Source organism: Bolinopsis microptera, chromosome 6 (genome assembly GCF_026151205.1).
Source record: "Bolinopsis microptera isolate Bmic1 chromosome 6, MBARI_Bmic_1.0, whole genome shotgun sequence".
NCBI classification, from domain to species: domain Eukaryota; kingdom Metazoa; phylum Ctenophora; class Tentaculata; order Lobata; family Bolinopsidae; genus Bolinopsis; species Bolinopsis microptera.
In genome coordinates this window covers 968,696-995,255 of record NC_087077.1, presented here as the reverse complement: position 1 = coordinate 995,255, position 26,560 = coordinate 968,696, and the positions used below count along the sequence as shown (strand labels likewise).

At 38.0% G+C, this 26,560-nt stretch overlaps 2 protein-coding genes across 4 annotated transcripts in view; one reads left to right on the top strand and one right to left on the bottom strand.

Annotated features, from left to right (window-relative positions):
* LOC134816521 (pleckstrin homology domain-containing family G member 2-like) overlaps positions 1–19,341 on the bottom strand; it is a 34,060-nt gene extending 14,719 nt beyond the window's left edge. The window contains exons 1-10 of one of the 3 annotated variants that reach the window (XM_063825397.1): positions 19,163–19,341; positions 17,697–17,828; positions 13,319–13,417; positions 8,380–8,529; positions 8,046–8,204; positions 7,720–7,817; positions 6,331–6,406; positions 5,461–5,507; positions 4,422–4,572; positions 230–277 (exon numbers count right to left, since the gene is read on the bottom strand). Coding sequence is in view for 1 of the 3 variants with exons in the window: in XM_063825400.1 (XP_063681470.1) it covers positions 230–277; positions 4,422–4,572; positions 5,461–5,507; positions 6,331–6,406; positions 7,720–7,817; positions 8,046–8,090 (465 nt within the window). In the remaining 2 variants the exon portion in view is untranslated. Of the gene's footprint in view, positions 1–229; positions 278–4,421; positions 4,573–5,460; positions 5,508–6,330; positions 6,407–7,719; positions 7,818–8,045; positions 8,205–8,379; positions 8,530–13,318; positions 13,418–14,865; positions 14,971–17,696; positions 17,829–19,162 lie in introns of those variants that run through there. The other 2 variants (XM_063825400.1, XM_063825398.1) reach the window with 2 other exon arrangements.
* Positions 10,301–13,227, top strand: LOC134816684 (protein white-like). The gene has a single exon (XM_063825638.1). The coding sequence runs from the start codon at positions 10,325–10,327 to the stop codon at positions 12,020–12,022; it is 1,698 nt and encodes a 565-aa protein (XP_063681708.1). The 5' UTR covers positions 10,301–10,324; the 3' UTR covers positions 12,023–13,227.
* Positions 19,342–26,560: the final 7,219 nt, after the last annotated feature.

Here is a 26,560-nt window from a genome sequence, read left to right as displayed (position 1 = left end):
TCTATGTAAAATATAACATACCTCTAAATAACAAATATAACATACCTCTAAATAACAAATATAACATACCTCTATGTAAAATATAACATACCTCTATGTAAAATATAACATACCTCTAAATAACAAATATAACATACCTCTAAATAACAAATATAACATACCTCTATGTAAAATATAACATACCTCTAAATAACAAATATAACATACCTCTATGTAAAATATAACATACCTCTATGCAGGCTGCATATCTTGTGCCTAACGTGTACTTTTGAAGGTCCTGAAATATATTTATTTGTTAGATACGAAAATAGCAATCATACTGAGAAAAGCTCGCCTTGTAATGGGTGATGATGGCATGGCATGGTGCATTCAAGTTTTGACTGGCGTGATTATTGTCAATATTTGGGATTTTTGACAATTGTTTCTTATAATTATTTATTAGTGATATACTCATACATAATTTTAAGGCGTTAGTGCTGATCCGGTAAGGATAAAGCTTTACATATGACAACTATTGTATAGAATTACGGTCATACATCCGGATCCCGATGGCACTGTCGCGGCCATCGGGATCCGGATGTATGACCAGAATTACACTAAGGTTAGCGTTTTCAAATCCCCTCCCCATAGTGAACATGTGAACGATCCCCAAGAGATATTACATGGTAAATTTAGAACTTGTAGCTATAAGCATCAGCCTGGACCAGTAGTGTGACAAATTGGAGTTAGAGCCCACACTTGAAGCAGGAAATATTAACAACATTAGTAGCTAGCTTCATAGCTAGCTCCATATACACCATACTTCACGTAGCTAGCTCCATATTAACATGTGTTATACACCATACTTCACGCCTTAAATTATCCCCTATTCGCCCGTGGCGGGCTCATACAGACAAATTTATTTTTAAATATTCATTGATCTTATAATATCTTAACTATATTATTATTATATGATGTTTATTTATATTGCAGCAACTGAACCATATAAGAATTGATAACAACGCATAACTGCAGTCAGGAACTGATAAGAAAGTACAGGAACTGATAAGATAGTACAGGAACTGATAAGAAAGTACAGGAACTGATAAGAAAGTACAGGAACTGATAAGAAAGTACAGGAACTGATAAGAAAGTACAGGAACTGATAAGAAAGTACAGGAACTGATAAGAAAGTACAGGAACTGATAAGAAAGTACAGGAACTGATGAGAAAGTACAGGAACTGATGAGAAAGTACAGGAACTGATAAGAAAGTACAGGAACTGATAAGAAAGTACAGGAACTGATGAGAAAGTACAGGAACTGATGAGAAAGTACAGGAACTGATGAGAAAGTACAGGAACTGATAAGAAAGTACAGGAACTGATGAGAAAGTACAGGAACTGATAAGAAAGTACAGGAACTGATGAGAAAGTACAGGAACTGATAAGAAAGTACAGGAACTGATAAGAAAGTACAGGAACTGATAAGAAAGTACAGGAACTGATAAGAAAGTACAGGAACTGATAAGAAAGTACAGGAACTGATAAGAAAGTACAGGAACTGATAAGAAAGTACAGGAACTGATAAGAAAGTACAGGAACTGATAAGAAAGTACAGGAACTGATAAGAAAGTAAAGGAACTGATAAGAAAGTACAGGAACTGATAAGAAAGTACAGGAACTGATAAGAAAGTACCGGAACTGATAAGAAAGTACAGGAACTGATAAGAAAGTACAGGAACTGATAAGAAAGTACAGGAACTGATAAGAAAGTACAGGAACTGATAAGAAAGTACAGGAACTGATAAGAAAGTACAGGAACTGATAAGAAAGTACAGGAACTGATAAGAAAGTACAGGAACTGATAAGAAAGTACAGGAACTGATGAGAAAGTACAGGAACTGATAAGAAAGTACAGGAACTGATAAGAAAGTTCAGGAACTGATAAGAAAGTACAGGAACTGATGAGAAAGTACAGGAACTGATAAGAAAGTACAGGAACTGATAAGAAAGTACAGGAACTGATAAGAAAGTACAGGAACTGATAAGAAAGTACAGGAACTGATAAGAAAGTACAGGAACTGATAAGAAAGTACAGGAACTGATAAGAAAGTACAGGAACTGATAAGAAAGTACAGGAACTGATAAGAAAGTACAGGAACTGATAAGAAAGTACAGGAACTGATAAGAAAGTACAGGAACTGATAAGAAAGTACAGGAACTGATAAGAAAGTACAGGAACTGATAAGAAAGTACAGGAACTGATAAGAAAGTACAGGAACTGATAAGAAAGTACAGGAACTGATAAGAAAGTACAGGAACTGATAAGAAAGTACAGGAACTGATAAGAAAGTACAGGAACTGATAAGAAAGTACAGGAACTGATAAGAAAGTACAGGAACTGATAAGAAAGTACAGGAACTGATAAGAAAGTACAGGAACTGATAAGAAAGTACAGGAACTGATAAGAAAGTACAGGAACTGATAAGAAAGTACAGGAACTGATAAGAAAGTACAGGAACTGATAAGAAAGTACAGGAACTGATAAGAAAGTACAGGAACTGATAAGAAAGTACAGGAACTGATAAGAAAGTACAGGAACTGATAAGAAAGTACAGGAACTGATAAGAAAGTACAGGAACTGATAAGAAAGTACAGGAACTGATAAGAAAGTACAGGAACTGATAAGAAAGTACAGGAACTGATAAGAAAGTACAGGAACTGATAAGAAAGTACAGGAACTGATAAGAAAGTACAGGAACTGATAAGAAAGTACAGGAACTGATAAGAAAGTACAGGAACTGATAAGAAAGTACAGGAACTGATAAGAAAGTACAGGAACTGATAAGAAAGTACAGGAACTGATAAGAAAGTACAGGAACTGATAAGAAAGTACAGGAACTGATAAGAAAGTACAGGAACTGATAAGAAAGTACAGGAACTGATAAGAAAGTACAGGAACTGATAAGAAAGTACAGGAACTGATAAGAAAGTACAGGAACTGATAAGAAAGTACAGGAACTGATAAGAAAGTACAGGAACTGATAAGAAAGTACAGGAACTGATAAGAAAGTACAGGAACTGATAAGAAAGTACAGGAACTGATAAGAAAGTACAGGAACTGATAAGAAAGTACAGGAACTGATAAGAAAGTACAGGAACTGATAAGAAAGTACAGGAACTGATAAGAAAGTACAGGAACTGATAAGAAAGTACAGGAACTGATAAGAAAGTACAGGAACTGATAAGAAAGTACAGGAACTGATAAGAAAGTACAGGAACTGATAAGAAAGTACAGGAACTGATAAGAAAGTACAGGAACTGATAAGAAAGTACAGGAACTGATAAGAAAGTACAGGAACTGATAAGAAAGTACAGGAACTGATAAGAAAGTACAGGAACTGATAAGAAAGTACAGGAACTGATAAGAAAGTACAGGAACTGATAAGAAAGTACAGGAACTGATAAGAAAGTACAGGAACTGATAAGAAAGTACAGGAACTGATAAGAAAGTACAGGAACTGATAAGAAAGTACAGGAACTGATAAGAAAGTACAGGAACTGATAAGAAAGTACAGGAACTGATAAGAAAGTACAGGAACTGATAAGAAAGTACAGGAACTGATAAGAAAGTACAGGAACTGATAAGAAAGTACAGGAACTGATAAGAAAGTACAGGAACTGATAAGAAAGTACAGGAACTGATAAGAAAGTACAGGAACTGATAAGAAAGTACAGGAACTGATAAGAAAGTACAGGAACTGATAAGAAAGTACAGGAACTGATAAGAAAGTACAGGAACTGATAAGAAAGTACAGGAACTGATAAGAAAGTACAGGAACTGATAAGAAAGTACAGGAACTGATAAGAAAGTACAGGAACTGATAAGAAAGTACAGGAACTGATAAGAAAGTACAGGAACTGATAAGAAAGTACAGGAACTGATAAGAAAGTACAGGAACTGATAAGAAAGTACAGGAACTGATAAGAAAGTACAGGAACTGATAAGAAAGTACAGGAACTGATAAGAAAGTACAGGAACTGATAAGAAAGTACAGGAACTGATAAGAAAGTACAGGAACTGATAAGAAAGTACAGGAACTGATAAGAAAGTACAGGAACTGATAAGAAAGTACAGGAACTGATAAGAAAGTACAGGAACTGATAAGAAAGTACAGGAACTGATAAGAAAGTACAGGAACTGATAAGAAAGTACAGGAACTGATAAGAAAGTACAGGAACTGATAAGAAAGTACAGGAACTGATAAGAAAGTACAGGAACTGATAAGAAAGTACAGGAACTGATAAGAAAGTACAGGAACTGATAAGAAAGTACAGGAACTGATAAGAAAGTACAGGAACTGATAAGAAAGTACAGGAACTGATAAGAAAGTACAGGAACTGATAAGAAAGTACAGGAACTGATAAGAAAGTTACTCACTCTGAGGAGGAGGGGGTATTTGAGTATCCTCTGAATTGGTCGGTGGAGGAACTCTGACAAGGGGAAGAAATGATTGAGTTGCTGTTTACAATCCTGTATAAACTGTAGAGTCTGGGGTTCTTTTGACATTGCTGATATCAAATCCAACGACCTGCGAACAAATGGAAGTTAATAGCAAGTCTTGTTTCGTTATTTACATAGGATCATGATTGAGCTCTGATTACTCTAATTGAACAAATTAAACCTCAAAGTAAGCCAGAATACTCATAATACGCGAATTCCTTTCATATTTTAATCATTAAACTTGAAAATATGCTTCTGATCTAAAAGTTTCGTCAAGAAATGAAGGACAGTAATATTGTAACATTATAGAATCTTGCCGCAAAGGCCTCTATCACCCAACTGTAAGTCACCCTTAAGATTTTGAGGTACTTATATTTTAGGTATTTATGATATTATTATATTATATATTATTATTATATTGTTATACGTTTATGAAAGCCAGACGAACTAGCTGAAAGTAAAAAGTAAAATATTATTAACTTTATAACTTTATAGCGGCAAGCTTTAACTGTTGTGTATTGTGAGGCTACCCTAATTGAGGAGAAGCCTTTGCCATGCAAATACATTCGTTTTACCACAACTTAAATTGGGGAGACATCTTTTATCAAAATATTCAAAGAATTTCTTGATAATCAACTTAAAATGTATCTGATAAAAACATTTCATGACATTCCGCTGACTAATATTTAAGTAAGTCATTAGAAATTGAATAACCAGTTACCAGAACAGAATTCCACACAGAATTCCACACATTACCCACTACATCTCATACCGGGGTATATTCTACAGACTTTTTAACGCCGCAAGTTTAAGTGGTGGGTAAAAACTTTGGAGACAAGACGCTATTTCTCATGATTGTTTTCGCTGTATTAACACTAAATGCAGTTTTTCCGAATTCAATTTTCCGGATAATTTAAATTATTTAATAATTTAGTTTATTTGATAATTTAAATTATTCATTGCAAATTACCCTCACCTGGGAACTTTTCTACAAAACTCGTTGTACAGGGCAAACCCTTCCTCCTGAAATAGATAACGTGAATAACCTGGCAAAATTCAAAAATCAAAATAAATCAAAACTTGGTCTGAAGTTTGATTATAAGGACGTCTGAGTAGCGTAATTATAAAGGTTTGGGGCAGCTTCCAAACAGTAATTTAGCCTCCATCTGAGCCGCTAAATTAGAGTGGTTACAATATGTTCGCAACACAGTGTGACATAACAACAGCTGCAGGGCTGAAGAGGGGGGGTACAGCTGCATTTTGCCTTGAACTAAGTTAATAACCAGTGTTACAGCGACAAAATACAGCTGAACCCCCCTCCTCCTCCAGCGGTGTGCTGGTTGATGAGTTCATCTGCAAACACTACACACCAACCTCCTCTCAATCGACCAAATTAGCTGCTGCTGTGTATCATTATAAAGATCACGTGACTGAGAATTAATTAATTGACGAGGAGGGAGTCAGGCGTATGTGTGTTGTTCCTGATATTATGTAACGTCGATATTAAATTGGGGGGCTGGACGGCTGGTGGTGATATAATAAAACAGATACGCGGAGTCAGGAGACATGTGAGGGTGCAGAATACATGTAAGTGACATAGAGAGATGACAGAAAGCTAGTAATCTTTAGACCGCGAGTAGCATCTGGTGAGATGGTAAAATTGATAACGATTACATAATCAAGCCTAAATTGCATCTCTGATGATGGCCGCATTACAACACACATGGATCATGCACGGCTTGTGCGTAGATAAATTTAAAATGGTAAATAATTTCCACATTTAAACTTACAGACCTGTCCGTAGATAAATTTAAAATGGTAAAATAATTCCCAGATTTTAACTTACAGATTCTTTCGTCAAGAAGCAGTTGGCCAATAGGTCTAGCTCTTTTTTGTACTCGTCCAGCTTTTCCAGAAAATTCCTGGAGGGATAAAGTATTAAAGTAATATTTTAAGATTCTATTAATGATAGTCTGGATCCAGCCTCTACAATTATCCAGCTATTGATTGGCAACTGAACATCATCCTCCTCTCTGTAACACGAGGTAACACCCTGAACTTGGTATGTGTAACACGCGGTAACACCCTGAACTTGGTAACACCCTGAACTTGGTCCGTGTAACACGCGGTAACACCCTGAACTTGGTAACACCCTGAACTTGGTCCGTGTAACACGCGGTAACACCCTGAACTTGGTAACACCCTGAACTTGGTAACACCCTGAACTTGGTAACACCCTGAACTTGGTAACACCCTGAACTTGGTAACACCCTGAACTTGGTAACACACTGAACTTGGTAACACCCTGAACTTGGTCTGTGTAACACGAGGTAACACCCTGAACTTGGTAACACCCTGAACTTGGTAACATCCTGAACTTGGTAACACCCTGAACTTGGTAACACCCTGAACTTGGTAACACCCTGAACTTGGTAACACCCTGAACTTGGTAACACCCTGAACTTGGTAACACCCTGAACTTGGTAACACCCTGAACTTGGTAACACCCTGAACTTGGTCTGTGTAACACGCGGTAACACCCTGAACTTGGTCCGTGTTTACAAGTTATTTACTTCCTTTCTCACTTCCCAGTTTCGGGTGTAACCAATATCTTGGATATAGGTTTTCTGTTACAAAAGTTGGAAGTTTCAGTGGCAAAGTTTATAAATATTTATAGTAGTAGTATATATATAATAGTAGTAGTATAGTACTCAATACAGAATTCACATTGTACATTATTAAGTGTCTGTGCATACAAAATACATTGTTGTATGTACATTGAGCATTATTCTAGCATTTACACTGGGCATAATATAGAAAAGTACTGGAAGTGGACAGAAGTGTTGTTGTGGTTTTTTTTTAAAGATGTTTTTCATCATGCAGATTAACAATAATATTTTCCAGCAGACCCAGGATAAATCCAGCTAATGATAGAGATGACGCGATCAAGCAGGTTGAGATGGAGGAAAATGGTGGCAATTAATTATTTAATAAAATTAGCGCCATGTTGTACAGCTGGAGCAGACAGCTAGATTTAGCACCGTGGTGTGACTGAGTACTGGCTCAGGAGGATTACAACAAAAAAGGTAAGGGAAATGCGGACAGAATCAACACACGGATCTTTAAAGGTTTTTTCTTTTGAGCCTAAAATTATAAAGGTAACAAGGAGAGGAAAATCATAAAGGATGATGAATAAGAACCCATTAAGAAAGTTTAAATCATGGATCAAACTTACAAGTGAAAATCGCCGATAGTTTTGATATTAATGAAGATATCTTTGACAGCGGCGGGCTCAAACAGATCGCTGCATTGCTCCATAGGAACCATATACCCCTGAAAGTTAACAAATTAGATTAAAATTCTATGAATAGCTGAAGACGATTTACACATGCATTTTGAAAGCCCCTGCTAATAAAACATTTCGTATCATTGATATGTTTCGAGGGGCTATTTCGTTTCAAGAAGCCCCTACAGGTCTACAGAGAATTAAAATGGTAAACTTTAAAGATTAATTAATGATTGAGCAAACATAGAAAAATAGGTTAGAAATAATATTCTTACCGTAACAATATCCTGTAAATCCTGCATGTAAGTTTTCTCCGTCATAATGAGTTCGTTTACAATGTAGTTTATTCTAGTTAGCGCCTTCTCGTCCAGTTCCACATAGGATTCAACACTCAGTTCAGAGTGTAGGCTAGACGTTTCTGATCTGGTAGAAGCCTGAGTAGAGAGGGAAATCAGGTAAACTCACGGTACAAACATTATTCAAAGTTTTAAAGCACAAGGAAATTTTTTCAGAGGGACTTTAAGAGATAAAACTCTGTATATTCTGGACAGTTGCATAGCAACAAAAAATACAGAAATATAACTGCTGAGGTAAGATATGCTAACTCACACGATCGTGGCTATTAGCGTCCCAGGCAGTACATATCTTAGGTGGTTCAATGATGATGGAATGTCGTCCTTTAGCTCCATGAGAATTCTTCCTCTGCTTGGTGATGATACTCGGACTACTTGCTTCGTGTGTCAACCTTTTTCTTTTACCCTGTAACAAATACTAGTAACCAAATATGCCAGATTACAAGAAAGAGAACGATTATTTTTGGAAATTATTTAGTTTACTACTTATTCGGGTAGTTATTGGGTAGTGCTATGCGCGCACTGGAAGCTCTCAGATGCGATGCTAAATATTCACAATTAGGTTTGTAGAATATTAGTAGAATATTATGTAGTAGAATATTAGTAGAACAGACTAATTCCTTACGAACTGTGCTGGCTGGACTTAATCCGACCTTATTCCATTACTAGTCATTAGAATTCATCACCCTTTACTACGAACTAATACGGTTCGGCGAGCATTCTTGGAAAATCTTTTGATTTCCTTTCAAGGAATTGAATAATATGCAATCTTGTTATATATGGAATCAAAAGTCTGGAGAATGGCAGGACACGTACTCTTATTTAGTTCGACGCTTAACTTAGTTTGATAAGTAACTGTGCGAACGGTTGGGTTAACTGCTCAGTCCCTGAGTGCCCAATTGAAATAATTCTTTTTTTGTATGACTTGCTATCATCACTTCTTCGAGGAATCTGCCAAATAAAGATATTAAATATGTCCATTTCTTAGCAACAATGGTTTACTTCCGTATTTTTTAGATATCTATGAGCAGCTGCCATAGCCAAACGTTTGGGCTTTTTAAAACATCCGTATTTTATTTTGCAGATACCATGTTGTGACTACATAATCAATACTAATAATCTCAAGATGTGTGTTTACGAGCAGCCACCCTGTGCGTGACTGGTATTGACTTTAGCCCCCCCCCCCCCCCCACCCTGTGCGTGACTGGTATTGACTTTTGCCCCTAACCCCTGCACTGTGCGTGACTGGTATTGACTTTAGCCCCCAACCCCCCCCCCCCCCCACCATGTGCGTGACTGGTATTGACTTTAGCCCCTAACCCCTGCACTGTGCGTGACTGGTATTGACTTTAGCCCCCAACCCCCCCCCCCCCCCCCCCACCCTGTGCGTGACTGGTATTGACTTTAGCCCCCAACCCCCGCCCTGTGCGTGACTTAACTTTCTTCAGCATAATTTACACCCAAACTCTCCTTTCAGCCTTTCCTATTCAGCTCATAGCTACATTCAGTCAGGGACGATTTCTGAGAATCCTAACTCAATCCTACTGTGAATACCTAGTAATTAATATACTGTCTATGTATTCTCAATTCTCTTCCTAGTTCAGAATTCACTATTTGGCAGAATACGCGCTCATTTCGTCGAAACATAGTACTGATAACTTCTCTTTTATACTATGGAAAATTCATATTTTTGTTTGGCTTCGTATTTTAATCAGAAATTTGATTGTATTGCGATTGTCTTAATAATCAGTCTTATTTGTCTCTTATTGAAGCGTTTATAAAATGTTTCCACTATCAATAGAAGAACAAATACAACTTTTCATAGCTGATTTTTTCCGCATCGCTAGCTTACTTCATCTCATTGAAAAAGTATCATTTAAGAATCAAGTTTATATCGGTTCAGCTTTGCATCCAACTAATAACTATTTGATTTCTAATAACTATTATAAACTTGAAGTAAGCTAACTTGCATCACTCCAGAGCTTAGCACTTTGTGTATGTGTTTTATTTTCGTTCACTTAAAGATTCACCGTTGTAATTATTGCTAGATATTATCTCACTAAAACACCGCTCAGTCTTGAATCATTCCTTTGATGTCGCGTCAACAGAACCATGAATGTTTTTCTGCAACTTTCATAATTAATGCCAATTATGATCAGTAATATCTTCCCAGCACTCGATCGCAAGAGAGAGAGAGTAAAATGTCAATCTCTGATGTGGAACAGTCAGAAGGGAGTCATCTCTTAGACAGTGATACAGCTGACTACACCAAGTTAAAACAGAGTGAATACAGAGAACCGTTGCTAGGAGACACATCTCAACAGGACGTGTACACACTGCCTCTAGAGGAGGATGCGAGTGATAACCTCAAATCAGTTACCCTCTCCTGGAGGGACTTGAGTGCTTCCACGGAGAATTACTCCAAACCGAGGTGGTTTAAAAATGAGACAGGCAAGTATTTCTACAAGGACATCCTGAAGCGAGTTTCGGGGATTGTTGAACCAGGGGAGATGATGGGGATAATAGGTCCAAAGGGGGCGGGGAAAACGAGCATGTTGATGGCTCTGGCTCAGAAGAAGATGGATGGTGTAAAAGTGAAAGGAACACTGCAGGTAAACGGATGGCAGATAGATCCTACTCAGATGGCACTGATCAGCGCGTATGTGGACCAAGAGGACAACTTCATGGAACATATGACGGTCAGAGAAACAATCATGTTCCATGTTAACATGCGCATGGACAAGCAAACCAGATTCAACAGAAAAGTAGCGAAAGCCAATGCAATCCTCGAAAAGCTGGATCTTCTGAACATCGAGCACACTAGGATAGGCCAACCGGGCGAGGGAAGAACTGGAATCACACATAAGGAGAGGAAGACATTGGCACTTGGATTGGAGATGCTGGAGGACCCTCTGATAATCTTCTTAGATGAGCCTGTTAAAGGAATGGAGCCCCGACCAGCTAATAGAATGTTGAGGCAGATCAAGGAGCAGGCAAGTCCTAACCAGTGTACACTGGTCGCATTGAGCCAGCCAAGTTCAGAAGCCTTCGCCCTTTTAGATAAGATTTGCCTGATGGCAGATGGACATACCGTGTTTCTTGGTGCTGGAAAAGATGCAGTCAAATTATTTGAAACCTTAGGGAGACCCTGTCCTGAACTTCATAATCCAGCTGACCATTTCATGAACGAGCTAGCACTGGACAAATCAGCCGATGAGAAATTCACGGGACTCATTGAGACGTACACAAACTTCTACAGAGATTCTGAAGACTTTAAAAAGTTGGAAGAAGCGATTTCCTATGTTGTCAAGATAAACAAGATCAAACCAGATGTGACAAATCGAAAACGGCCAGAAGCCAACAAGCTGAAACAGTTTGTCGAAAACTCGAAACGAGCCATAATGGCTTCCAAACGGATATCACCAGACTCCATTTTCTTAGTGGCTCAAGGTTTCATCACAAGTCTTTTCATAGCACTCGCCTATTTTGGCTTAAAAAACAACCAAAACGTAGCGCAGAACAAGGCTGGACTCTTCTTCTTCCAAGCCTCGTTTCTCGTCTTCTCGTGGGCGACATACACCACATCCACTGTAGTCAAACAGTTTCCTGTTTTTCAGAAGGAATACCAACTTGGGATTAACGGGATCTTCCCATTTTTCTTTTCAATCCTGATTCAGGTGACCTCAAACATGCTCTTATTTGGACTCCTTCAGGTCGCACTATTTTACTTCATCACTGGACTCCACATATCTGCTGCTGCATTTTTCACCGCCTGGTTTACCTGCTCTACAATAGCCTGGGTCTCCGCTACACTCGGCATTTTCACAGGCTCTGTAACCAGCAACGTTCGCAAAGCTAAAGGCTTCAACGTCATGATAGCCCTTCCGTGTCTCTATTAGGAGGACTCTACCTCAATGATAGACAGACTCCTTACTGGCTCATCCCCATCAAGTATCTCTCCCCGATAAGATACGGATGGAACGCTCTCATGTCCAACGAGTTCCAAAACATCCCCGTCATTGAGTGCGACCAGAACATCAGGAATCCGTGTATCTATCAAAACGGCACACAGATCCTGAGTGCGTATGGGATTGATCCGGTTATTTGGTATCCGTACATATTCTACCAGTTCCCAAACGTACTGGGATGGTGCTCCTCGGCATTACTAGCCATGTGGTACAGATTAAGAGACTGATGACTCCTCAAGGAGGAATCTTGTCAACACTGTTTCACTAAAAAAGAAGCATGGTGGCTAAAAGAACTGAGGAACAGACTGTTACTTTGTGTTGAGTTATTGATCAGAGTAATGATATCTAAATCGATATGAATCTTAAATTTTGTACCTTACGTCCGAGAAAATACGTTCTGTTTAATTTGATACGAAAATAGGGCATCTATTTGGTTTCGAAAGGGACCATCGTCAATGCGAATGGAAATTTTATTTGCAATTAATTTGGTTCCAAACAATTAGCCCACATCGGAACAAAGTTTAGGACGTGAGGTATTCAAATATTGGGTATTGATTTGTTATTAAATTTAGACACCGATTTAGGAGTCGTTTTGTTAAATGTTGGAGTGGATTTAAATTAGATACAGGATGCCTGTATAAGTGCCAGATATTGATGGCGTGTTTTTCATTAAAAACAGATGTGGTAGTTTCTCTGAGAGAGACGAGGATTGAAAGACTTGGCCCCGCGCCAAGTTTGTTAGTTTGAAAAATTATAATAGTTGTGAGACTTGGCCCCTCGCCAAGTTTGAAAAATGATAGAAGTTGTGAGGGGCCAAGTTTGTTAGGTGGCAGATTATAATGTCGCTGAATTTTGCCACGTTAAAATTTTGAGATTGATGTTGATTCAACATGGAATTAACTTTCTTCTCTTTTTCTCAGATTTCTTATAGTTATTGTAATATGGTATTGGTAAGGTTTTTAACTTGAAAATTTGATAAATTTAGTATCAATTTGATATACTGACTGTTTAGAATGTATTAACGTATCGCTACCATCTCAATTATCAATATTAGTATAAGTTGGTTAATTATACCTTTACCAAGATGATAATCAGTTACTGGTTTTTGAATGTTGCATGTTGCAATTCTATCAATAATTTCTAAAGGTTTGACAAATACTTGTCATTAATGACTAATTACCGATTAATGACTAATTAGTAACTAGTCGTTAGTAATTAGTAACTCACCTCTCGTGGGGAAGGAGGAGTATCGGAGATAGAGTTAGGACGTCTAGTTGGGGAGACAGGGAGAGGGGTTGTGGTGCGGCTCACTCGCACTCACGTGAACTGAAAATAGGGAGTCATTAATGAGGTAAATTAATAACAATTAATTAAATCAATGAGGTAGATTAATAATTGTTACAGAAAGTATAGAATGATCAATGAACGGTTACACTATATCGAGACCACAAGTGTTTAAGAGCTTTATGCTTTTATGTAAACAATGATACGACATGACACAATAATGGGAATTATTATGCAACCTTATTCCATTACATAAGCGTCATCTGCTTCTTAACAAAATCAATGTCCACAAAACAGAAATTTGACACGAGCAGTTTTACATCAAGTGACCAGAAAATGTAGACTCTGAAGTATTTTTACTTATGATACCAAGGTGACTTCGTTGTTCGGTTCAAAAATATCTAAATTTAGATCGAACTACTTTTAGTGAACACGTATCACTTTATTTGTAGATATTATTACAGGTTATGATATGGGATCTATGAGTAAAGCTAAGAGTCACGTGGTATTCACAGATAGTTTCTAAATAATCGAGTTAACTTGGCCTCTGTGTGTAGATTTGATAGCAGGTAGCGCTGAAGGCAGGGTTTACTGCCTGGTAGCAGGTAGCGCTGAAGGCAGGGTTCACTGCCTGGTAGCAGGTAGCGCTGAAGGCAGGGTTTACTGCCTGGTAGCAGGTAGCGCTGAAGGCAGGGTTTACTGCCTGGTAGCAGGTAGCGCTGAAGGCAGGGTTTACTGCCTGGTAGCAGGTAGCGCTGAAGGCAGGGTTTACTGCCTGGTAGCAGGTAGCGCTGAAGGCAGGGTTTACTGCCTGGTAGCAGGTAGCGCTGAAGGCAGGGTTTACTGCCTGGTAGCAGGTAGCGCTGAAGGCAGGGTTTACTGCCTGGTAGCAGGTAGCGCTGAAGGCAGGGTTTACTGCCTGGTAGCAGGTAGCGCTGAAGGCAGGGTTTACTAACTAAATAATTAACAACCAATCAATCAAGTCATTACCACCTGACCACCTTTGACAAGAACCGGTCAGGAACTTGACCCCTCACTTCACATTCTCTAAATGCCTCAATCCCCCACTTGACTCTTAGATCTCAACACAACCTACAACAGGCGCTGACAAGCACGTTAATTTAACAGTTATTATTGGTTTGAAACACTGACAGAACGTTAAGCGAGGATTAGAGGTCGCGTACGCTGTTTTACGTCGTTAGATTGGTATAGGTGTCATGTACTTATGTAGTTAAACCTGTCTGTTCATTCCTAGCTGTCATCGGAGTTTGTAATGATATCATCATATTTACAATGAACACGGAAGCTTATACTGTGTTGATTAATAGTAACACTATATAGATGTTAGCGTATCATTACGGAAATCTGGTATATTAGGACTACGTATATTAAGACTATATTGATTTTAAGGTTACCAGATTACAAGTTAGTGATTTAGTAACTCGGTAACTTAGCAACTTAGTAACTTAGTAACTTAGTAACTTAGAAACCTGTAGGAATGGCTGTTGCTCTGAAGGGAGAGAACAGCGCACTGTCTCGTAGTTTGATACCCACTGCCATCTCAAGACTGACTACAAACGGCATCTTCCCATGCTTACAATATAAACTCTAAAACAAAATCAAGTAAAACCAAGGTAATAGTAAATATAATTATATAGATATTCGATAATATAATATCGATGACAAATTATAAAATAAATGACAAATGTTAAAATACTGGACGGAATACGCGTGAAGTTTTCTTACAGGGTGTTTAGTATTAGATCAATATATAATAAGGGACACAAATAAAAACTATCGTACACAGATCAATGACCAGCAGTCAGGCTCGTACAAATGACAAAGACTAAGAGTAACAAAACCACCTGTATTTTTGAAAGGTGGTGTCCTTATCGGCTCTTTCAGTGTAATGTACATTGTACACTATACACATCTATATACACTCTGCAGATGTTATTTATTCTAAATAGATAACAAATTAAGGTATTTCAGCATAGGTATTAAACAAATATATACGATGAAATTTGAGATAACAATAGAGCATGGTTTTGGTTTCAGTAGGAGTATTTTAGTATGAACTATGTAGAAGTTGTTGTAAAATCTGGTGAACTTCTGTCAAAATCAAACACAAGGAAACATTTCAAAGATCCCGGGGGAAGCATGACGGCTGAAACTGTACAACTCTACAAGTACAATAATTAAACGACTTCTCCGCTACCATTACGACATGTTTGGGATCCCATGCGTATTAGGGGATATTACGCAACACATCCTGACCTCCTCGCTACTTGTACGACGTACGTTACCAGCGTTCAGATACTAGGCTCTACGTCCACCAATGAGCGTCTAGAATCATGCGATATGAGCCAATCAGATCGCAGGATTACCTCACGACTTCGCCAGTAACCCTTGTTCATCCCCTAACTAATCGCCGAATCACACTAAGCCAGGAACAGTCTATGATATGTGTTAAATTGCTCCGAACTGAGCGTGTCAGTTTCCCTCTCCCTGCAGAGAATCACACCCCAAAATGTGTTACTATTAATGGATTAATATCAGGTTCAACTTGTATTTAATCCGAGTTCAGAACAACACGTTGTTAAGATATGATTTATGAGAACCACATGTCCATAATTGGTAATAAAGCGGGAAGTGGAGAGAGAGTTAGACTCGTATACTGTAATTACGATACACTCCAAACTGCACTTAACATCATGACGTCATCATGACGCTATCGTGACGTCACGTTAACTGTGACGTCACGTGAGTTGTAGAGAGAGTTAGACTCGTATACTGTAATTACGATACACTCCAAACTGCACTTAACAAGATTCGTTAACCTCACCTGAGACTATAGTTTAACCTCAGGTGATTAGGTGACGTTTCAGAGTGGTAAGAAGCGGTAAAAGGAAGATGTATAAGGTATTACGTATTGGAGTACGTGGATTTTCGGGCGGGAGAGTTTTGGAGAATGTAAAGATCTGCTCATCTCCCGCCATAATGCGATATTTTGAGAGGTTTTTTTATGGGAGGACATGGCTTCATACGATAGACATGTTAAGGTGGAGATAGATCACACTGTCGGAAATAAGCAAAAAAATATGTTCTTTTGCTTCTTCCTCGAGTATGAATGCGAAAACTCTATGCGAAATAAGTATTCGTTATTTATACCTTACTGAATTTAACTGCAGGTTAAACTTTAACTTTAATTTGTAAAATTCCGAAACGGCACATTCACAAGTACAAGTAGGCATGTTTCGTGACTGTACGTTTCAACGTAGCACGTGCCGGATCGGCATGTTTCAAGGTAACGCGTGCCGGAGCGGCATGTTCCGAGGAGGCTTGTTTCAAGGTAGCGCGTGCCAGAGCGGCATGTTTCAATTTGGCATGTTCTGAGGAGGCTTGTTACGTGGCGGCACATTCCGGTATTTCTGGTATTTCCGAGGAAAATGTTTCTTCTTTCCTGCTATTAGCTGGCAAGGAACCATTATCCTTTAACTAAGACACGTGCCGAGCTGATCGTCTAACGTAAGACCGTTTATTTACTATTTACTACACTTAACTTGTAAGCGTGAAAACGTAAGACCGGAATATCGATTATTGGTCACTATCCATCATTATATTGGCTATCGGTTGGCAAACTTGTTATAAATATAAGTAGGTCCTAGAAAGTCAAAAAACTTGTCGACTTGCATTGTTTGACGTTTGATATCAAAATAGTATACTTCCCCCTGTATTAGCATATCACTGGATATTAGCATATCACAGCAAGCCTTTCAACAACCTATTTGTGAGGCACGAAAACTCGGGAATTTTCTACAGTAAAATAAATTCCTGAGACTCGTTGCGGCGTTCAAGTGACTGTGAGACTTGAAACAGTTGCAAAGTACACTTATTATTGTAGTACACGTAATCGAATTACTGGAAATTGTGTCATTGAACGTGAACATCAAATAATCATGTACATCATTGATTCAGTGCCATGAACGGGTCGATTATAATTAATTATTTAATTACGATCCCATTAATTAACGAACGCAGACCGAACCTGCATCCCTACGCTTAGAAGCGTAACATCCGATAAGAATGATCCCTTAACTTTTATGAAAGTCAAACTTTCTGATCTCGGCCTTGCCTCACCTGACGTATGGCACGAAACAGTGTCAATATTATTATGGTTGTTTGAATATTAGGTTCTGTCATACATAGAAAGAAAGTGAAGCATTTCAATGGAACACAATACAGCACGGACAAACAAACAAACAAACATAATAATTAAATTTAAAATAGCTAATAATTAACTACAAACAAATAAACGCACCTTGTTGATGTTGGATGCTGGCCATGAGTATCTCCGGTAGTGTGCCCGCGGTTATCACGCTCTGGTGGTCATGTGAGAAGGGAAGAGATGGTTCTGATCTGTAGCGAGCTTTTATACCGTGTAGTCCGTGGTCTGTGGGGGAGTTATTAAACGTTAGATTATGTGGCATTATTTCTTAGTGGTGCTAGATTAGTCCGTGGTCTGTGGGGGAGTGGGACATTAGTCCGTGGTCTGTGGGGGAGTGGGACATTAGTCCGTGGTCTGAGGGGGAGTGGGACGTTATTAAACGCTAGATTAGTCCGTGGTCTGTGGGGGAGTGGGACCTTATTAAACGCTACATTATGTGGCATTATTTCTTTAGTGGGGTGAATAGTGGGCAGTTAATGTTTAATTTTGTGGTTGTTTGTTTGTGATTATTAATAATCAAGAGAACGATGAACTTCAAAGTACGATATTACTATTAGCTTGACACTAAAAATATTTCGGATGTATTGTTACCAGATCTGAAGTTCTGTGGGTATTGATAATAGCAGTTGCGAAGTGTGTGGTGTGATTTTCACTGTAAGAATTGCACATTTGACTCCATATTGAGATATTGATAATCGGACATTGAGTAGATTAGGGCAAAGACATCTTGTCAAATGTCTGAAATACGACACTTGGAAACACTGTCTTTTGAATATCGACATTCGTCATTCATAACATTTACAGGTTTACGTTGCAAAACGTTAAACGGTACAGACTTTTACTGAGTGTCTCTTCAGGAGATTTAACTTCTATTTTTAGAACATGACTCATCGTACAATGCTTATTAACGACGTCGAGTAATCTTCGACCAGCCCACGCATTATGAAACAAAAACTATTCAGAAATAAAATGTTCATTTTAGATGAAGAAGCAAATGATTTAGGAAATTATTCGAAAGCTGTCTACCTTATCGGATAGGACGGGACAATTTAGAATGATCCGGTGGCATCCTCATTCCTGGTAATTCATCGCATATCAGGAATTTTTGCGACAAATTACACCGATAAGGTAGATCAATCAGACAGGATTATAAGGGATTTTTTCAGCGTAAAATTGTATACTCTTTCCAAGCCAGCATCTACACCATCTATCCCAAAGTCTGTATGATGCCCGAGTAAGTGCGTTACAGCTTTTACTCTACGAGGAAAATGTTGTGATACACATGAAATACTTTTCCCATTACTTCTTTAAGGTTCCGAAATAAAATAATTAGATTCATTTGAAACCCAGTCTTTCGCAAGAACTGTGAACTGAGATGGAAAATTTCAGGTTTTGAGGTATCTAGACAATTTCAAGCCAATCCCCAAGGACTCATTATGTAAAAATATAATTGGGCCCCGAAAAAGAACGAAGCAGGACAATCTAAACCTAGGCAAATGAAACTTAAAAGTGGCCGGATGGGATTTTTCAGATACTCATATTGACCGCAAATGACTCACTCTTGTGCTCCCGCAAAGACCTCCGTCCAGGTGAGCCTCTCGAGATATCATCATGGTGACCGTCGTACTCTGTCTTATCTTCCCTTTTGCAAAAACTCTTGAGGAAGCCCAAGGGCGAGGCAGGCAATTCTACAAGCTTCTTTACATTACTGTAAAACATAACAAACAACAGCAGTACTAAACATTTGACGAAGCGACGGACACTTCACCACCTTGGACAGAGAGATGTCACGTGTCATGCTCACGTGATGCGCGGCTCACCAATCAGCACGTGGACGGTGCTGTCACGTTACCTCTTTCATCATCCAACTATTGTATATCCTACATCATGCACTTGCAGGGAAACTGTACAATAAAGTTTGTAGCAGCCGCTGATGTGTTGTTTTTTTGATCTATGCTGGATACTTGTTCTTTCCTAATCGGAACAACACACGCAAGCAGTTTTAAACAATTGTTCTTGTTAGAAAATGTTTCTCATATCTGACATGAGATCAGTACTTGATCACGGATACTATATAATAGACAGCTCAAGTAATATCCTTTATCATGTTTCTCTACAGAGAGAGGCTACTACTCGCAATTATATATATAATATATGGATTTTAACTTTGCTGATGAGTACTGGCACGCTGTAATTTGATCTCAAATCAGCTCCTGTCCGTTGACATGTGACGGCAATGTACCAACCCTTCCCCTAGCAGGTGCGTGTGGTGAGAGACATGAAATGTCACAACTCAAGCTGGGATACCGACAAAAAAGATGGCATAAAATGGCGGGATCAGCGAGTGAATACCTAAATACGATATGTGGGAAAGTGTTGGGTGATTAGAGCAAACTAGAGCAAATTAGAGCAAATGGGTGAGGTAACATAAGTGGGCGATCATATTTAGTAAGAAATCCGAGGTAACTATTTATTTAACAATTAGTTATTATAAATCAATTATTGGTTTGGAATTTGATATTATCAACCGGTTGTTAAGTGACTACTACCAAATCTAGAGTAAGTAAGAAGTTCACCTTCCCAATTACAGTAGACCCCGTTAATCGGGGTTCACCCTTGTAGAATGTAGGGTAGTAAAAGTCATTACAGTAATATAATATGTGCACTTTACTTACCAACTGCACTTTTACTTACCAACTGTCGCTGCTGAAGCCAATCATAAATCCTATGAAACATGAAATAAGGTTAGGCTTTCGTCAGATCAGAAAAGTTTACCGAATCAGATCACTATTTGTAGATCTGATAGACAGAACTATTTGTTTACGATTAGAATGATGACCAGTAATCATGAGTAGTTAGTAATCGTTAGCAGTTACGATTGTCCGAAACAATGCTGTCGACAGCCACTTTGTTTTCTGATGTGTATCAGATAATAACTATATCAAATATGCGGCATTTCATATCAATTTTATTCAATCATTTGCCTTATCTATCAGCAAAGTGTGCAAGCTTCTTGAAACGCACAAGTGTACCGCCGATTTTACCGTAAAAATAATTTGCCAGCCCAATAAAGTGTGCCCTATTAATTGGCTGCGAATATAAGCTATAATGGAAGTGTTGAGGATACAAATTGCACTGCATAATTTAGAGAAATTACCCGACAATAATAGTTGATACAGCTAACTCAGGGTATGGTAGCCACTCTGAAACAGTAAAACCGCTTGTAACTGCCTGTGAGGTAGTTGGGTATTGCAGATAATAGAACTCTGCCAACAGGACTAAAAACCACAAAAATTCAGCCATGAGGAAAACACTATAAATAAAAACCCAAACTCGCATTTTTTGAGAGAAAGATGACGAAAGCATTCCAGCGTTGAATTATTAAACAACTGGTCTACTCCAGTTAATCAAAATGTACAACACATTCTATACACTGTGGCAGCCAATTTCTCATCTGAGACTAGTACAATACCTTTCTCCAGATGTCAGGGGGCTGGATCTGGTAACTTGTCACATCACGTGACCTTCACGCTCAACTGTGATTGGTCAATGGCATTGTCACGTGACCTTCACGCTCAACTGTGATTGGTCAATGGCATTGTCACGTGACCTTCACGGTGAACTCTGATTGGTCAATGACCGTGGGATGTAACTCTGGTTGGTTGAGCTGAAGTTTGGGAGTACTCCAGGGGAGTCCCTGGATATCTTATTTCACTTAATTGTATCTGTACTGGTCGTAGTAGTGGTATTGTTCTCGGTTCTATGATGAGAAGATGATTGGATCGGTGGCCCTTGCACGGCAGTAATGTGGAAGAACTGAGGAACTTTAACTTCGTTATCAGACTATTTGGCTTTTTTGTGCACTTTTTAGTAGCTGAGAGAACATGTGATCTGGAACTGGTAGCAGCCAGGTATACTGTGGACTGAGCCGGATTAAGGTAACGTTTTTAGAACATCAGAATGTTCACGATGGCAACAAGGCAGTCTATCTGGCAACTAATGGCAGTTAAAGTGCAAATTGTGCTTTTTGACGATCTAAATTGGCTGAAATTCAACGTCAATACAGCTGTGACGCAGTTAGAGGAAGTAATTAAAGAATTATGGGCAGAATAGGTGTAATTGTATTTTATGTAACTTCACATACATCACGTCATGCAGCTTAACTTTAATAAAGAACCGCTTTTGTGCACCGAAATTTTTTAAATTGTTAACGTTTCTAGGAACAAAGATGCTTAAAATACAACTTCCTAAACATTGATGCAATGAAACAAGCATGCAAAAGCCAAACATGGTAAAACAGACCGAGCGACTCTTCAAACGCCAATCGTTATCAGCTGTTGAACAGTAAACACCGACCAATGAACATATTTAACAAGAATCACAGACAAACACAACATATGCTAACCACAGGAATTCACAGGCCACAAGCGGGTCAATCTGGCCGCACGAGATCAAGATGAAGCCATCCAAAGGCGGACAACATAATGTTATCTGACACAACTCTTATCTTCCACAGTTACTGACTGTGTAACACATAGTTATACTGTTTCGCCAGGTACCACATTGTAGTGCCCAGTTCATTATGGTATTCTGCTAAATGTTTGTGATTCTAGCAATTTCTTTTAAGCTCAGTATACCTAGTAGGCGATACAACATTATTTGAGAGTATACTTTGTTATCAACATGATATCAAACAACTGCAGACGATAAGTTTAAGATAATTACAGAGAATATGCTAATTTTGGTTGATTCAGCAGCAGGCCTACAAGTGCAAACACATAATCATTTATACATTTTGGGACAGGATAGGTGCTATTCTTATCATGAAAGATACTCTGCCCCGCCTGGGGTCGAATGGCATGCCCCCATTGAAGTAGCTAGGGTGTCAACAGATATAGGATAGAATCTCATAGATTACTGGAACTTTCAGTCATTGGTCATACAAGTTAGGGGATTTTTCGTGTTTATCTTGAATTGTTGTTCTGTACTATAATGGGTCTTTTTAATAACAATTCCATCTCGTTTCTAAACGATTAAAACTCAGAAGCTCAGCTTGTGATGTCAAACTCTTCTAGAAGGCCGACCTCATAACTTAAATATAAACGTACAGACTAATTGTGACAATTGAGAACGAACAAAATGCGAACGACTAAGAAAGCAACACAAATCATGTTATGTTGCTGTAGACTAGGAAAAACTAAAAAATAATCGAGATACATATTTACATGTGAATTGTGAAATAAACTTTGCATAAGAACTGAAAAAGTGAAACAAACTTCCAAGCAGAACTAACTTATATTTTTCAGTAAAACCAATTTACATTTAGAATGGATTTATCTAAGTTATTTATAGAATTATCAAGCAGAAGGAAAGTTTGGCACAGGAACAACGGTATCAACAACTTTCCACTAATGGACCAAACAGGCTCTTAGCTTATGTGCAGACATGTATAGCTATGGTGCTTCACATTTATGTGGACCCATTTATGTGGATATTATATTATTGTATTGCCATACTGACTGGATGCACACGACGTTTGCAGTTATCATTAGATTAGTAACTTATGTTTTCATGATCTGCTATCTCAGGTCATAAATTAAATGCCTGATACAAAAATGGTCACATGAAACAAAGCCCTCATTACTTAAATAATTCAAGATAATTCTAGAGATTGTTTTGCCTATTGGAGGTCGGTTTCTATGAGTACTTACTTATACTCATTGAATTGAATTGAAAAGGCCAGGCCAGAAGGGTACCAAACCTAATAAACATAGAAGGAGGGGCCGTACACTCAGGCATCTCAGTTTGTGCAATTCCCATAGTCAATCATAAGAATTGTAGAAACAGAAACTGGACTGCCTGTATGAGCTTATACACAGGCATTTTGAGAACTAGCTTCGTTATTAGAACTTGAGCTGGTAACATCATCTTGGGTTCTAAGCTTGTTGTGGAAGTAGAGACTTTCATATTCATAAATGCTACTCAAAGACATTTATAGGCATCCTATTTGCTTCAAAAGATGTCCTTAACTCTATGACTTCATGTATGAGGTATGTCTTCAGACACAATTTTAAAACAGATTTTAATTCTAACTAAAAGGTGTCTGGAACGGAATATTGTTATTGTACACGTCAGACTTTTAATAAAACAAATATTTAATAAAACAAATATTTATTTTTACGGCACAATCAAACAATATCAATAATAAATAAATCAGGGGAGGTTTGAAGAGGTTTCAAGTGCCGAAGGCCACTGCTTATCTTTAGGATTTGAGAGTGACCTGTGCTTGAAACCCCCTCAACCATCCACTACGTCAATATACTAATTACAGTATACAAATATAGAAAAATATAATAATCTTAAATTACTTATTGGTTTAGTTTGGTGACAAAGGAGAGCCCAGTTGAGTTTTAGTTTAGCTTTAGGTTTTGAATCACAGTTTAAAAGGTTAGCCATGTTTCATGGCAGAGAGAGATATCATGTGTGCATAGCCGTACCGGATGTAGAGTTTGAGATATAATATAGATTAGTTACCATGTATTAGGGTCATCTCGATTTTGGAGGGATAGCAAGTGCTTTTTAAGGTTAGATTTAATAACACCTGACGAAGCTGATAAGTCTGAATTCTTGGAAGAACCCGGGATTATCAACCCATCTACATTAGCATCACATATTTCGAATACATAGGGGCTGAGGTCATTCCAAATTTTCGTAGAGGTGTACAAAAAGTTTTGTTGGGAGATATCTAACCTCAGTAATGGGACAATCAGACGAAGTTTTTCATTTCTAGGACAGAACTTGAAAAGATCTTTAATCGACTGGGGGACATCAAATTTAAGAATTTTGAATAATTCCATAAATGTATGGTACATGTGCAGATTCTCCAGGTTCATAATTTTCTGCTCGGTGAATAGCGGTTTAGTGTGTTCAAGACAGTAGTTCTTGCTAGCCATATGTTCGTTATAAGTTCTTGAACGTGCACAGGTTAAATAGTATTCTTTATGATCAAAATTGGGAATGTTACCAAATAGCAGTCTTATACATCGTTTTTGAATTGCAAAGATTTTATTCAGCTTATGTTTAGGGATCCCACCCCAGCAACTTATACAATAGCTAAGATGTGACATAAAAAGAGCATTGTATAGTTTCAAATATTCAGATTTGGGAATGAATTTGCAAATTCTCTTAATCGATACAATACTGGAGTTCAGCTTTAAAGATAAATGATTAAGATGTGGTTCCCAGCTTAGCTGTTCGTCTATTATCACCCCAAGAAACTTTGTACATTGAACTTTTTCTAGCTTTTTGCCATCTATTAAAATCGTTAGATTCCTGTTAAAGGGCCGTGTTCTGGCACAGGTCTGTGTTGCTCTTGACAAACCTGGCTGAAAATGCATATAACAACTTTTCCCTGCATTTATATGTAACTTGTTAGACTCCATATAGTTACTGACTTGTTTCATTACATGATTAGCTTTTTCAAAAGCTTCCTGTGCTGAACTACCTATCACAAAAATATTTGTATCATCAGCAAACAGGACGAATTCAGCCAAGCTTGAGGAGCTCACAATATCATTTATATAAATCAGAAATAGTAGAGGTCCTAACACTGACCCCTGGGGTACACCATACTCAACTGAACACTTGTCCGACTTTTCAGTTTGAAAAGAAGTTACTTGGCTACGGTTTGTTAAATAGCTAGCAAGAGTTTTCAGTGCAATACCTCTTACTCCATAGTGTTCAAGTTTATGCAGGAGTTTATCGTGCTCAATTGTGTCAAATGCTTTACTTAGATCAATAAATATTCCAATTACATGATTTTTCTGTTCAATCTCATTAAGTATTTTATTGACAGAATAGTTTACGGCATGAGATGTTGAGTGTTGTTTTCTAAAACCAAATTGTCGATCATAAATCACGTTCATAGCACTGAGGTAATTATATAACCTATTATAGATTATTTTTTCAAGTATTTTTCCAAATATCGGTAATGTAGAAACAGGTCGATAGTTATCAAGGCATCGTGAGTCTCCTTTTTTATAAATTGGTGTAATAGAGCCCGTTTTAAGCTTGTTTGGAAAGAACCCATTGTCCAAGAACCAATTAAAGAATCTAGAGATATGACCAGACAGATAATTTACACTCTTTTTTAAGACTTTAACAGAGATATCACTTGCCTTCCCATTTTCAAGGCTACCAATGATTTTACTTATCTCTTCCTCGTCACAGGGGCTGAGAAAAAAAGAGTTCACTATTCTTTCTCTGCCCTTGAGGTATTGTTTAAACTTCGTCTTAATAAAATTGCCATCAGTTACCGTACGAGATGGTACAGAAGATTGAACTTTTGAATTAAGATTACGAGCAATAGACGAGAAGTAGATGTTAAATCCGTTAGCAATCTCACGGCGTTCAGTTACAATTCGACCATCAATTAAGAATGATGCTTTTATATCTTTTTTAGATTTACCCCTGAGTTCGTTAATCAATTCCCAGGTTTTTTTAATATTTCCTTTAGCAAGTTCAAATTTTTTTCCATAGTGGGCTTTTTTCGCAGATTTTATAGCTTTGTTTAGGATAGAACGATACTCCTTATTATATATACTTAAGATATAAAGTTTCCTCACCTAATGGGTTGATTTTGGTACACGAAGCCTTCCATCGCTTGTAGTGAAAGCCTTTAGTAAACACAGATTTAATTAACGCAGAAGTGATCCATGGATTCATCAATCTATTGCGTTTTGATTGAAAACCAGCAGTAGAGTCCAATTTGAAATTCAGTTCGATTTTTTCATGGACAGTTTCGACAAATTTTTCAAAACCTTCCTCATCATACGAAAAGTTCGATCGGTAGATATCCCTTCCAATATCATTAAGGAAGCTTTCTATATTAGACTCACAGTAATCATACTTAGGTTTAAGTTTGGTATCATTTGGACTCTCTTTAGTATTACACGATA

Excerpts from the sequence above, each read along its gene's own strand:
- LOC134816684 (XM_063825638.1), top strand. The coding sequence starts at position 10,325 with ATGTCAATCTCTGATGTGGAACAGTCAGAAGGGAGTCATCTCTTAGAC.